Raw genomic sequence first — 14,387 nt, forward strand, 5'->3', positions numbered from 1 at the left:
ACAAAAATGTTTTTATCATTGGCAAATAGTATGCTTTTATTATCTCAGGTACAATACATAGATCATTTACATAACAGGGAGGAGGTTGTCACAACTGGGACCCTACAGGGTTCAAAAAGAAGAAAGTACAAAATATACGATTTTGGACATCATCATCTGTTCTGTCTAAAGTCAAAAAGTCAATATTCGCTTCCAGTATTCTGTTCTTTTGTCAAACTTATCACAATCTGGCAGAATTATTAATTTCCTTCTGACATAAAATACCAAGTGACCTAACCACCACCCAGGTCTGCCACTCCACAGGCGTCCCAGTCCTCCATGCAACACTGAAGGGACATGTCAACCATGACAGCCCCAAAACATCCAGATCCTTCAGTATCTAGGGGTGAATCTTGTCCACCCCTGGTGCCCTGCTGTCGAGGAGCTTTTTGACTACATCAATTACCTCTGCCGTGGTAATGGACTCGTTTTCCCATGAATCCTCAGACTCTGCCTCCTCAGTGGTGGACATGGTGGTTGGTTTAAGGAGATCCTCAAAGTGCTCCTGCCGATTAACAGTATCTACAACTTGGTCAGCAGTTCCCCACACAATACAAGAACAGCCTGAGGTAGGGTCTGCTTTTCTTTCCAGAGTTGCCGAACCGTTTACCACCTCGAGGCTGACCAAAATTCCTTTTCCATGGCCTCCCAGAATTCCTCCCATACCTGAGTTTTTGTTTCCGCAACCTCAGAAGCAGCAGTCCTTCTGGCCATCCTGTACATATCAGCTGCTTCAGGAGTCCCCCAGAAAAACCAAATCCTGAATGGCACGTTCTGCTTGACAGCCTCCATCACCACTGGTGTCCAGTGTCCACAAGTAGGTCTTTTGGTTGCCACCCTGCCAGGCACCATTTACCTTCAGACTCCTGGAAGCTGCATCTGCAGTAGAAGCCCTGAACATGGCCCGTTTGGATTCCATGACCCAAACTTCTCCCAGGACGTGAAAAACTCTTGGAGGTTTGAGTTGAAGTCCGCATGGACCAAGGGCTCCACCAGGCATTTCTGATCCACCCACACTATTTGGCAGGATTTACCAATTACCAAGTCTGGTGGCCTCCTCTGCCATGAGATCCAACTCACCACCAGGTGGTGATCAATTGACAGCTCTGCCTCTCTCCACCTGTGTCAGGCTACAGGTCCAACTATCTAATTACAAAATTAATCGTTGAATTTTTGCCTACAGAAGTCCAATAAGCAAATACTATTCGGGTTCAGATCAGGGAGGCTGTTCCTCCCAATCACAATCTTCCAGATAACAATCATTTCCTACAGGGGCATTGAAGTCACCCAGTAGAAAGAGGGAATCCCCAGATGACACCCCTTCCAATAGTCCATCCAGAGACTCCAGACACACTGGGCAATCTGAACTGATGTTTGGTGCACAAGGACAAACAAAAGTCAGAACCTTCCCTCCTGCAGCCAAAAACCACAGAGAGGCAATCCTCTTCTTCACCGGGAGAAAACTCCAACACCAAAGCATTCAGCTGGGGGCTTGTATCCCCACACTACACCTCCAGATGCAGGAAGAGGGCCACCTGCATCATGAAGGACCCCACTCACCCAGCACACACACTTTTTGCCCCGCCCCCCTCAGGAAGGAGGTTGCGGAGCATTAACTGTAGAACCACTAGACTGAGGAACAGCTTCTACCCTGAGGCTGTTAGACTCATGAATCTCTAACCAGAATAATCACTGTAATGACACTTTAATTGGTGATATGACTTATTCATGCTGCTGCTTATCCATGCTGCTGATTTCATGCCTTTAAGCCGCTGTCTTCATACCCATCTGCTCACTACAGACTCATGTTCAGGCTGCTGTTTAATTCACTGTATTATTTTACATTATTAGTGTTTAGCGCTTATCTTAGATCCTTATATACCGTTTCTTTTTATACTTTATATTTTTGCTATTTTTGGGTGTAAATGGGATATTGGGTACAAAATTTTGTTGCACCTCATGTACCACATGTGATGCGAATAACAACAAAGAACCTTGAATCTTGAATATTATAAATGAAATGTACTTTGTTTGAGAGCTATCAATGCTGTGGTTTACTCAGCAACTAGTTGCTTCCCTGACCCAGCAAGGGAGACGAGAGAATCCTCCGCCCCCTCCCACACTCTTCTTTCACAACTGTCAGGAGCTACACGCCCTGCACCTGACGGAGGGCACCCACTCCTCATGATAGGAACCCATTATGTATGCTAGACACGCTGTATGAAATAATGTGTTTTGTTTGGGGTTTTTGGAGGGGGAGGGCAGGTCCGGGCACTCGTGCCACACTTGATGAGATGCTGCTCTAGACAGCGCCTATATCGCCCATATCAGAAACCACCACTGCTTTTCAGAGTCCTGACTTCAGCCATATTCAAATTTGTGGACTAAGAATAAATACTAGGACAGGAAACCAACCACTGTAACTGAACTACAAATTCTGCCAAGAAGAGCAGTCAAACATCTAAACTGAATGGAACCAGATTCTTGTAAATTCAAATTCAAAAATACTTTATTAATCCCAAAAGGAAATGAAGTGTTGTTGTAGCTCATCACCCTGGTTTCATTCAAGAGTTGTTCTAGATGCTGACAGCTGTGGCAGGAAGGATCTCCTACAGTGAAGCCGAAGAATCTGGCCACAGATACTGATCCGTCCACCAGGATCCAGCTTGCTGTCAGATCCAGCGGGCCTCTCAGTCCTCCTGGGCAGCAGGACCGCCCGAATGCCAGGCAGAACCCCCTGAGTGAAGGTCACTCCTCCCAGCAGTCTGCCGAGCTCCTCGTCGCCACAGACAGACAGCTGAAGGTGCGGGGGATGATCCTGATCGTATGATCCTCCCATTGTCACCAGCAGAGTTTCCCACCAGCTCCAGGATCTCGTGGTCAGGTACTCGATACAAAATGGATAAAAAGTGTGAGGTTGAGGTGCAACTGGCTGAAAAGCATTTAACCAAATATCAGTTGCAGTATGAATATATTTATATATTTGTATAATTTTACCCACTATTGATCAGATAAAATCCACAATCAAATCAAACGTATGTATCATACTATCAAAAAGTAATAAAGTTTTTATGTTATATAATCACTACACTTTATTAAAATGGTTTAAATGCCAATTTACCTTCTGGTCATGCTAAAAGCTACAGATGAGAAATATACAGAGACAAAAATAAGATCTGTAACCAAAGCAACTCCAGTTTGATCCAGATGTTTCCCAGTTGGTCACATCTGTCAAAGACTCACCTGTCTGACAGGCAGTGGTGGGATGTAACTAAGTACATGTAGTTTGTTACTGTACTTAAGTACATTTTTCATGTATCTGTACTTAAATAGAGTTAAACATGGGTACTTTCTACTTTTGCTCCACTACATTTAATATTAAGTATATGTACTTTCTACTACTCTACATTTCTACAATGCGTTGAGTTACAAGTTACATTCACGTTGTGCTTTTTTATTTGTTTGTTAGTTTAAAAGTAACTAATGGTGAGAGGGGAGCTGGTCCATTGAATCACTGCAAAGCGGGCAGGTACGGTTAGACCCACCTTCAAGAAGAGCTGGACCAATGACGTATATTCTAGTTTTTATGTCATTGAGCTGGGAGCACCCACAGCACTGCTAACACACCCGAAATGATTCCACCGTGGAGAGTCAGCCAGAAGATGCGCACCAGCCATGGCCTTGTTGAAAGACTATTGAAAGATTATTCAGTAAAGAAGAACATGTTCTTTCCCAAAAAAAGACAGACTGGACTCAAAAAACTTTGAAAACCCACTTCTTCTGAACTTGAACAAGAAATTCTTGCTGCAATATTAAAATGTGTCAGTTCATGATGTTCGGAGACAAGAGATGTCTCCAAATGACTCGACACTCAGGTCCAAGTTTTGAAAATGGTGACAGGAAGTTAAAATATTGTTCTATTGACACATTACAAGGTCGACTAGACAGAATTTTAACTGGAGTTGAAATGATCAGAGCCTGTTCCTTTGTTACAGTGCCTTGCGAAAGTATTCAGCTCCCTTGAACTTTTCAACCTTTTGCCACATTTCAGGCTTCAAACATAAAGATATATATTTTTAATTTTTTGTGAAGAATCAACAACAAGTGGGACACAATCGTGAAGTGGAATGAAATTTATTGGATGTGTCAAACTTTTTTAACAAATAAAAAACTGAAAAGTGGGGTGTGCAATATTATTGGGACCCCTTGTGTTAATACTTTGTAGCTCCGCCTTTTGCTGCAGTTCCAGCTGCAGTTCCAGCTGCAAGTCTCTTGGGGTTTGTCTCTATCAGTGTTGAACATGGAGACACTGAAGTTCTGCCCATTCTTCTTTGCAAAACAGCTCGAGCTCAGTGAGGTTGGATGGAGAGCGTTTGTGAACAGCAGTCTTCAGCTCTTTCCACAGATTCTCGATTGGATTCAGGTCTGGACTTTGACTTGGCCATTCCAACACCTGGATACGTTTATTTGTGAACCATTCCATTGTAGATTTGTCTTTATGTTTTGGATCATTGTCTTGGTGGAAGATAAATCTCCGTCCCAGTCTCAGGTCTCTTGCAGACTCAAACAGGTTTTCTTCCAGAATGGTCCTGTATTTGGCCCCATCCATCTTCCCATCAATTCTGACCATCTTCCCTGTCCCTGCTGATGAAAAGCAGGCCCAAATCATGATGCCACCACCACCATGTTTGACAGTGGGGATGGTGTGTTCAGGGTGATGAGCTGTGTTGCTTTTACGCCAAACATATAGTTTTGCATTGTGGCCAAACAGTTGGATTTTGGTTTCATGTGACCAGAGCACCTTCTTCTACATGTTTGGTGTGTCTCCCAGGTGCTTGTGACAAACTTTAAACAACACTTTTTATGGATATCTTTGAGAAATGTCTTTCTTCGTGCCACTCTTCCATAAAGGACAGATTTGTGCAGTGTACGACTGATTGTTGTCCTATGGACAGACTCTCCCACCTCAGCTGTAGATCTCTGCAGTTCATCCAGAGTGATCATGGACCTCTTGGCTGCATCTCTGATCAGTCTTCGCCTTGTTCCAGATGAAAGTTTAGAGGGACGGCCGGGTCTTGGTAGATTTGCAGTGGTCTGATACTCCTTCCATTTCAATATGATTGCTTGCACAGTGGTCCTTGGGATGTTTAAAGCTTGGGAAATCTTTTTGTATCCAAATCCAGCTTTAAACTTCTCCACAACAGTATCTCGGACCTGCCAGATGTGTTCCTTGGTCTTCATGATGCTCTTTGAACAGAACCCTGAGACTATCACAGAGCAGGTGCATTTATACGGAGACTTGATTACACACAGGTGGATTCTATTTATCATCATCAGTCATTTGGGACAACAGTGGATCATTCATAGATCCTCACTGAACTTCTGGAGTGAGTTTGATGCACTGAAAGTAAAGGGGCCCAATAATATTGCACGCCCCACTTTTCAGTTTTTTATTTGTTAAAAAAGTTTGACACATCCAATAAACCGTTTTGGACGTGTACACTACACAAGCAGCAAGCTACACGGTGCAGGGCAGAGAGAACTTCCAGGTCAGACCACTTGTCAAAAGAAAATCATAATAATTGAAAGTGTGCGCTCGTTATCCGTTTTTTCCATTTTCGTTTTGTGCACAAAATCGGAAATCGAAAAAAGTGTTTTTGGTTTTTCATTTTTTGTTTCAAACAAAAAAACGAACTGCCTGAATCCAACAATTTTCAGTCAGGTCATCTGGACAGTTTCTTTTTTTGCTGAAACTTTTCACCGTCCATCCAGAAGGCTTCATCAGTCAAGGAAACATCCATCAATTAATCCATTATCTTTGACCCGCTTCTCCCATTTTGAGTCACGGGGGTAATCGGTGCCCTGATCCAGCAGTCACTGTGCGAGGGGCGGGGTACACCCTGGACAGGACTCCAGTCCATTACAGGGACACAGACAAACGAGACAAAAACATTCACTTTCTCACTCACACCTAGGTACAATTTAGAGTTACCAATCAGTCTAACATGCATGTTTTGGGTCTGTGGGAGGAAACCAGAGCACCCGGAGAAAACCCACGCATGCACGGAGAGAACATGCAAACTCCACCCAGAAAGGTCCCAGGACCGGGATTTGAACCAGGGACCTTCTCACTGAGAGGCAGCAGCTCTACCAGTTGCGCCACCGTGCTGCCTGTCAAGGAAACACACAACACAAAACTGATTCTTCCCCCAAACAGCTTACTCCAAAGTGGAACAAACCAGTTATGTTGGTGCTAAGATGGTGTCTGTGGCACGCCCCCTCCTCTTGTGCTGGCCCTCTTTCTCATAGACAGTCATGTCAAACTGGTTCAAAACCAAAACAGTCCATGCTCAATAGTCCAGGTATACAATCCAACAATTTTCAGTCCGGTCATCTGGACAGTTTCTTTTTTTTGCTGAAACATTTCACCTTCCATCCGCTTCCATCCAGGCCCCTGGATCGAGGTTTGAACCAGGGACCTGCTCGCTGAGAGGCAGCAGCTCTACCAGTTGCGCCACCGTGCTGCCCACTAGTTTGTTCCACTTTGGAGTAAGCTGTTGGGGGAAGAATCAGTTTTGTTGTGCGTTTCCTTGTCTGATGAAGCCTTCTGGATGGAAGGTGAAACGTTTCAGCAAAAAAAGAAACTGTCCAGATGACCTGACTGAAAAATGTTGGATTGTATACCTGGATTATTGAGCATGGACTTTTTTTGGAACTGCCTGAATGTACACGGACCGAGATGCATCGCACAGGTTTCTGGCCGAGCACAGAACAGGAAGTAGTAGACACGTTCATCACTGCCAACAGATGTTCACTTGTAGGGTCACAGTAAATCACTAGAAACTTTGGTTGAACTTGGTTTTCTCTCAAATGCAGTTTTTAAACTAATCTAGATCAAGCACAATACCAGTCTGACATCATTTCATCAAGACTTTCAACCAAAACCTTTGACACAGATGATGTAATCATAAATATTCTTGATTATTAATTTATGTACATAATCAAAATATTGAATTTGAGCACATTTAAACAGCTTTCATTGAACAAACACTTTTGCTACATTTTTTTCTTAGCAGTGTAAGGAAAAAAAAACGTTTAAAATGATTAGCGTGGCAAAAAACACCAAAATGACGTGTGAAATTGAACATTTATGTAAAAAAAAAAATCTATTAAGTGTTTAATGATTTCAGATTTTAGGATCTAAACATTTATAGTTGCACATTTTCCTTAAACTCAACGCTGCCCATTAATAACTGAACACTCCTTTGTCTTCTTTTGTTCATGGCCTCGACAGAACATTACATGGTTTAGTGCTTTGCAAACGTTCGTATTTAAGTGCACGGACACAGTTATGCAAACATCTACAGAGCAGATCAGAAACTTTGCAGCCATGCTGACATTTTGTTCACAGTGCAGAATGCAGAGCCACCCCATGCGTTCTGACCGATGACGAGCTACAAAGAACCCTCACTGAACTCGTTGAAACAACGTCCTCCAGTCTTCTATTCTTCTTTGCATTGTTCCCATTGCATTTGAACAACTTTACACGCCTGTACAAATAAGTTCCTCAGTGCTTCGTTTGTGCAGATGAACTCTAGCACCCGCAACCTCTCAAGTGGTTTAAAAAAGATGTTTGAAACTAAATTAAATCCAAGCAATAAAGCTCTAATATATATTTATTCAAAGAATTAAAATTAATATTTATTTTAATCGGGGTGAAATATTTACAAGCAGTCAGTGTCTTACCTGCAGAAGGCAAAAGTGAAGACTCCCAATATTTCGCATGTTTTTCGGTGTAGAAAAACACAATAGTGTTTGAACTACTATAAAAAGTTTTGTACGGTTAAAATATTGTACATGAAATGAAAAATGAGCTCACGGTGTTCTTCTGAGCATCAGTGATTTTGGTTTTGCCAACAAACGCTCCTCGAGTCCGCAGGATTCTGGCCAACCACTGCAGGTAAGACACTATCAGCTTACAAATTTGTCAAAAATTAACTCGTGGGGTGCAGCAGAACTAAGCCAAACTAACGTAAAGTTGTTAGTTGTGTAAAGTGAACTAGCCTTGTGTGACTTGGTAAGTAGCCGGTGATTGAGGGCTAAAACGTGTCAGTGTTTCTTTTTCTTCTGTTCCTGTAGAGTGCGCTGCAGCTCTCTTAGATTCTCAGACAAAAGCTCGACCTCGTCAAGTCGCCCGCTGAGCTTTGCATCGAAGATGTAAGCCCTAATGTTGTCGATTTGCTGCAGCAACAGTTCCTCCTCGATCATGTCCACATCGGGCAAAACCTCGTCGTCGTCCGTGTGAAAGGGGTTGTTCGAGTCCTCTGGAGAATTCTCAGAGGCATCCATGAAGGGGTTACCTGCACTGGCATCATCATCCTCAAAGGGGTTCCCAGCGGCTGCAGCCTCCGCCTGTTGGTCGTCTTCATCAAAGGGGTTGTACTCTTTCTTCCCGTTGGTTACTTCCTTGTGCTCCTTCTTGATGTCTTCAAAGAAGGGATTGGATGAATCTTCCTCAGTGGGTGTAGAGTCCTCCTCCTCAAACGGGTTAAGGGAGGTGTTGCTCAGGCCTTCACTGCTTGGTGGGGTTATGTGTCCTCCTAAGCTTCTTAATCTGGGAGGAGACTCCTCCTGGGATGTGAGATTAGGGTACGCTCTTATAGCTGATGGACTCCCATCAGCTTTACAAATCTGGACCTCTGCTGCGGTGTTCTCCTCCACCTGGTAGCTCCCCGCTGGGCTGACATCCAGAGAGGGCTCACAGGTAAACGACAGCTGGGTGGAGCCCCAGTACTCTCTCTGCTCCCGTTCCTGAGCCTCTAGACGCTGAAGCTCCCCCCGCTGTAAACGCTCCTCCTTAGCTTGCTGCTCGGAGAGAGCAATGGCAAGGCTGGTCTGCTGCTGGTCGTATTCTTCCTGCAGCTGACGCAAGTTCTCCTCCAACATGGCTACCTCATCTGCTCTTTGGGCCTCGCGAGCCTGACGAAGGAACGACTGAATGTTTTCAATCTGCTGCAGGAGGGGGTCCTCCAGCTCGCTGCGTATGTGAACGGAGTCTGCTGAGGGCAACCAACCACCAGCTTTGGTCATGCGTGGTTCTCTAGGAGCCTGGGGCAGCTCTCCATTGGCTGGTGGACGATTCTTCTCAAACTCTTGCCTCCTCCTTAAAGACTCCTGGGACGCCTGTTGTGCAGGAGAAGTTTGAAGCACATTTAGCAACTTGTTCGTCCAGTGAACAAATAAAATGTAGTTGAAGCGTCTCACCAGTCTCTCTTGTTGGAGTCTTTTCTCTTGGTCCCGTTTCCTCTTTTCTTTCAGCTCTTCATATTTCTCTTTAGTGGGTAAAGACATCAGGCCCAGCAGCTTCTCCTGAACCCATGAGTACAATGAAGGATGGAGTTAGTTATCTAAAGAACAGTTCTTTTCTTAGATCTCATTAAATTTGCCTCACAGAGGAGATTTACAAATACACAGCAACACCATGACGACTCCATCAACCATTGACCCAGTATGCTCACTGATTGACAGAGTCACCCAAACCACTTTAACCAGTCAAGCCAAAGCCAAAGAAAACCTGTGGTGTGTTGAAATGTCTTAAAGCAGTTGTTGGCACACCACCCAAAGGATTGTGTGGTGAGTTTTCTGTGGATTGGGCCTATTGCCAAAAGACTTGTATCCTTGTGGTTCCTAAAATGTTCAGCCTCCAAACCCCTAAAATAAAATAAGCAAAAATTTGCAACCCCAAATACCTTTGGTTAAACTACCAGTACACAAACACTGCTAAAAAATTAATTTAAATAACACCCCCCCCCCCCCCCCCAAAAGAACAACACAAATAGCTTAGTCTTGTATGATTTTTCATTATTGACTAGTTTTTAAAACTACAGTTTACAGGGAAAACAGTTTACCATATTTTTAGGCATATAAGTCAGTTTTTTGCATCATTTACACGCCCTGTGACTTATAGGCTGAAGCAACATATTGATGGACCCCCCCTCCCCCCCACCCATATTTATAAACCATTTTTTGGCTGAGTTATGACCGTTTTCATTCATTCTGACAGATTTTTTTTCTAAGCAGTACCACTTTCAACCACTTGATGGCAGCAAAGTAGTTAAGGCAAGCTGTTGTATCATGTAATAAGTAAACGTGGCTATAATGACAAATTCAAAAAAGTTCAAGACAAAAACAACTGGACTTTATTTATTATACTTTATTATTTTTTTATTGTTGAATTTATTTGAATTTACCATGTCCTGGATGACTGAGAATCTTCACCAGCTATTAATGACTCAATCGGCCTGCCATAATCTCCCCACCTTCTTTCTGCTTTGAACCGTCAAATCAGCAGCACCGCCCCGACGAAATGCAGCTAATTTGACCATAAAAGTGCATTTATGAAACAAATGTAGACTGAGACACACCTTTGCTATAATTTTGAGCAAACAAATAATTGCTTAGGCGTTTATCTTGTTAAATTTTGTACAGCGACTCATCACGTGCGCACGTTTACTTCCGCGTATCGGGTTTTGAAATCCAGCTTATGTGACCGTCAAAGTGCATTTATTAAGCAAATGTTAGACTGAGACACACATTTATTATAATTTCAAGCTTAATCTTGAAAGTTAATCTAGTTAAATTCTTGTTAGAGTCCTCCCGTGCACGCTCCTGTGGCCGCCATCGATTTTTGGCACAACACTGGCCCACATTTCCAGGTCAGCGGTGACGTGTAACAAGCGCGACGCGTCAGCGGTGACGCATAATAGATGCGACGTATACGGCGAAGCGACATATTTATGGATTTTTCCACTTTATTAGACAAACATGGACTGATGCGACTTATAGGGCGGTGCGACAAGTACGCCAGAAAATACGGTACTTGGGACTCTTCAGACTGATGACGCCCCTCGGGATAGAGGACGAAACGTCTTTCCACAAAAAAGACGCTGTCCAGATGACTCGACTGACCATTACTGCACTCATTTGAATCATTCCTCAGAAATAGCGCTGGTGCCACGTGACCGATCATCAAATGTCTGTGGATGGGGTGCAAATGTCAAAGCAAGAGCCACATGAATGTGAATGTGAATTGAATTCCAACAGAATGCTTGTTCTGTAACAAGCCGATACATTTTAATTGAATCGTAATATTATAACGTTATTGTTAATCAATGAACAAGTTAAACAGTACAAACACTGCCAGATACTGCTCTGAAGGAAGACAAAGGAGCAACGATGTACAAGAAGCAAAATAATTATTCTTCAAGAACTGTTGTGATTCCCAGTTATGTTTTTGCCTTTATCTAAAAACTATCTGTGTAATGCTCATTACTGTGTGGATGATTTTATTTTTTTACTAAAGCAGTCTTAACTTGAGCCCACCTGGACAAACAGTGTTGCAGTGTAGCGTATCATCCTCTGTAGTTGGAGCACTTTTGGGTGTGGCGGAGGCTCATTTTTAACTCCCAGTGTTAAAATCTTTTTACTAAGAAAAGAAAAAGCCTGTGAATAACAGAATACAAAGTGTTTTTTAGTTAATCTTAAAAGTATTAGTTATGACCTGCACGTACCTGAGAGCATCAATTAGCTCGTAGTATTTCTGGACTTCCAGTCTCAGTCCACCTGCTGTGTCGAGATTATACGTGATTTCTCCGGCACTTTGAAATAAAGCGGTGAAATATTATCGCTTAGATTCAAAACACAACCACATTCAGATTTTAAATACATTTGAACGTTGCTTACTTGAGAGACTCTGCCATTCGAATATACTCTGGAGCCTTTTCATCGACCTTCTCCATGCACATCCTCAGCCTCTGACAGGAAGACCGGGAACAGGAAGCCCCGTAAGAAAAACAGGGAACGACAGGAAGGACACGACCTTGTAAACTTAGAGAGTTGCTGGCCTACTGTTGTGAGAGTAGTTAAACCAACCTCATAAAGTTTTACTACGACGGGAACATGTTCTTTCTCTTCCAGCTTCTGCTGTCTCTTCAGCAGCGTGTCCATACAGTGATGACAGCAGCGGATCTTCTCGTCGTCTTTTTCTTCCAGTATGGAGGCAACGCTGCTCAAGCTGCTGATGCTGCCTCTCCTCGAGCCCATGCCGCTGCCAACCCCTCCTGTTGGCTGAGAGAGGGTCTGACCAGGACTTCCAGGAACACACAGGGCCTCTCGGGTCCCACTAATAAGCTTCTCTGTTAAATGAATAAATAAAATTCACAACGCTGACATAAAAAAACCTGTCTACAGATAAAAAAAAAACATATTTTTCAAGGTACTGTTGAAACGTACGGGCCAAAGGAAGTGGAACAAACTCCATGCACCTCCTACACATGATGGATCCACAGAGACGACAGTGATGCCGCCTGTTTCGGATGCTGAACTTGTTCCCACAGTCAGGGCAGAATGGGACGTCCGAGTCGTTTACCCAGGACACTACAGATTTCTCAATGGCTGCAGAGGAGTACGTAAACTCATTCTCTTTAATATGTCTTCTTTTAAATCCACACACATAAAGAACGATAATAAAAAAAAAAAAACTACGAACCTCTGATTTTAGCAGAGTCTGAGTTGGTTCTGTCAAACGCTGTCAGCTGAAACATCAATGTTCAGTGTGTGTTCAAAGCAGAGGGAACAGTGTGGTTTGAACAACTTGCTTTGTTAACGCACCTTTTCCAGCCTGATAATGAGCTTGTTGACCTCAATGACATAATGATCAATCCGGGCTGCTCTGTGTTTCTTAAAATAGTCCAGGTGACTTCGAGTTGCTCCTATAGAAAAAAAAGGGGCATCTTTAATGTAAAACAAATCCTTTTTTTTTTATTCTGTTTACATTTTACCTGCAATCACACTATTTTTATTTATATAAAATGGTTAATACAAAAGATGAGTCTCGTCTTACCCAGTTCCTGAGGTTCCCACATATACGGGTCCACTCCACCATAGTAGAAAGACTCATAACTGCCAGCGTCCGGTCTGTCATCCCCATCTCGCTTCAACAATTTATCTTTGGCTTTCTTTGCCTTCTGAACCAAATCTCAAAAGAAAAACATTTAAAAACAACTAACGTGGGCACCACTGAAACGACCTGATAAATAGATCAGAACCACAAGACTCGCCCTCGTCATGAACTTTCTAACAAAGTCAACTCATGCTCCTAAAAATGAATTTTAACTTTGCAGTAACATTACTGCATGCATCATACGCTTCCAATTTTTCTTGATGAATTAAAAAAAAAAAGGCGTTTGTTTGATAACGGAGCTGCCCCTCGAATGCACAGGACCTACATAAAACAAAGTTTGTGCAAGTGACGGAGAAACAAATGGAAACAAAAGTTCTGTCCCGATGACAAAGTTTCACCACAGAAACAAACTTGTGAACAGGTACTTTGCAGAAGAAGGGCCAGATCTGAATAGCATCCATCACAAAAACAACAGTGACAGGTTTGATTGCTGACCTTAACTATGGAATAATATTAGCGCTCTACACCATAAAAGTGAATTAACTGGTTAATTAAATCACCCAATTTCTTCCTGTAAACTTTCTTCTGAAAGTGTTTACCATATTTGTGTTCACAGCGCTGATGAGACAGAACGATCCAGTTATTAAAAGTAGCTGCGCAGTTTTTTTTAAAGATATTCTCTAAATTTTCTAAAAGAAATTAAAAAAAAATTACACATATTATCTTAAAACCTGTTTTATTATCAAACAGATATATTCAATCGTAGCTGTGATCGGTTTACTTTGAACGTAAAATAGTTCAGAGAAGAAAAAATAAATAAAAAATGATTTAATCTGACGCTATGCAGCCCGACATACTTTTAAGCTGTCCTCGAATTTGACGATCGTCTCCTGAGTGCTCCTCCTCGTAGTGTCCTTGGAGCTGGAAGAACGACTGAAGGTCCTTTAGGCACAGCGGGCACAGGAAACCCTCCTTCACTTCACCTGCACCCTCAAAGGGAGTTGGGTAACCGGAGGCCATGTTGACAGCAGGAGGTTCTGTTGCTCAGGAGGAGCTGCAAGGTGGTGTGATCCTGCTTGGACCAACATGTCTCAGGGCTTGAAAAGAACCTCTCATCTCCTCCATAGCTGGAAAATAAAAATAATTACATGAGGAAAGTCAGACTGAAGCGCGAGACAAATCCGACTGCAAGTCTCATTTATAATCCCAACTACTAATTTAACCAAAAGCCAGCACAGACTTGGTTCTGTCTGGGATGTGCAGCTGAGCCTCGTGCAGCTGAGCCTCGTGCAGCTGCACAGTTCACAGCAACGATAAAGAGTGACTGGTGTCTGCAATGAACAAGGTCACATCAGGCTAAAAAGATATTTAGAATAACTCATCTAAC

The 14,387-nt window shown here is 42.9% G+C and overlaps 1 protein-coding gene across 1 annotated transcript; it reads right to left on the reverse strand.

Moving 5' to 3' along the window:
- Window positions 1–8,043: 8,043 nt before the first annotated feature.
- On the reverse strand, window positions 8,044–14,057 carry LOC119416775 (rabenosyn-5). The gene is made up of 11 exons (XM_037683959.1): window positions 13,858–14,057; window positions 12,941–13,075; window positions 12,709–12,809; window positions 12,587–12,632; window positions 12,331–12,492; window positions 11,971–12,233; window positions 11,782–11,852; window positions 11,610–11,696; window positions 11,422–11,524; window positions 9,304–9,408; window positions 8,044–9,222 (listed from the first exon to the last, which is right to left on the reverse strand). The coding sequence occupies exons 1-11, from the start codon at window positions 14,018–14,020 to the stop codon at window positions 8,149–8,151; spliced, it is 2,310 nt and encodes a 769-aa protein (XP_037539887.1). The 5' UTR covers window positions 14,021–14,057; the 3' UTR covers window positions 8,044–8,148.
- Between the last annotated feature and the right edge of the window lie 330 nt (window positions 14,058–14,387).

Source organism: Nematolebias whitei, chromosome 11, assembly GCF_014905685.2.
Source record: "Nematolebias whitei isolate Nwh7 chromosome 11, NemWhi1, whole genome shotgun sequence".
Lineage (NCBI taxonomy): Eukaryota > Metazoa > Chordata > Actinopteri > Cyprinodontiformes > Rivulidae > Nematolebias > Nematolebias whitei.

Bases quoted from the DNA above. Each gene is read 5' to 3' on its own strand.
- LOC119416775 (XM_037683959.1), bottom strand. From the start codon at position 14,020: ATGGCCTCCGGTTACCCAACTCCCTTTGAGGGTGCAGGTGAAGTGAAG. The intron at 12,810-12,940 runs GTAAGACGAGAC...TTTTTTCTATAG, and splicing joins GTGGGAACCTCAGGAACTGG to GAGCAACTCGAAGTCACCTG. The intron at 9,223-9,303 runs GTGAGACGCTTC...CCTGCACAACAG, and splicing joins GACTCCAACAAGAGAGACTG to GCGTCCCAGGAGTCTTTAAG.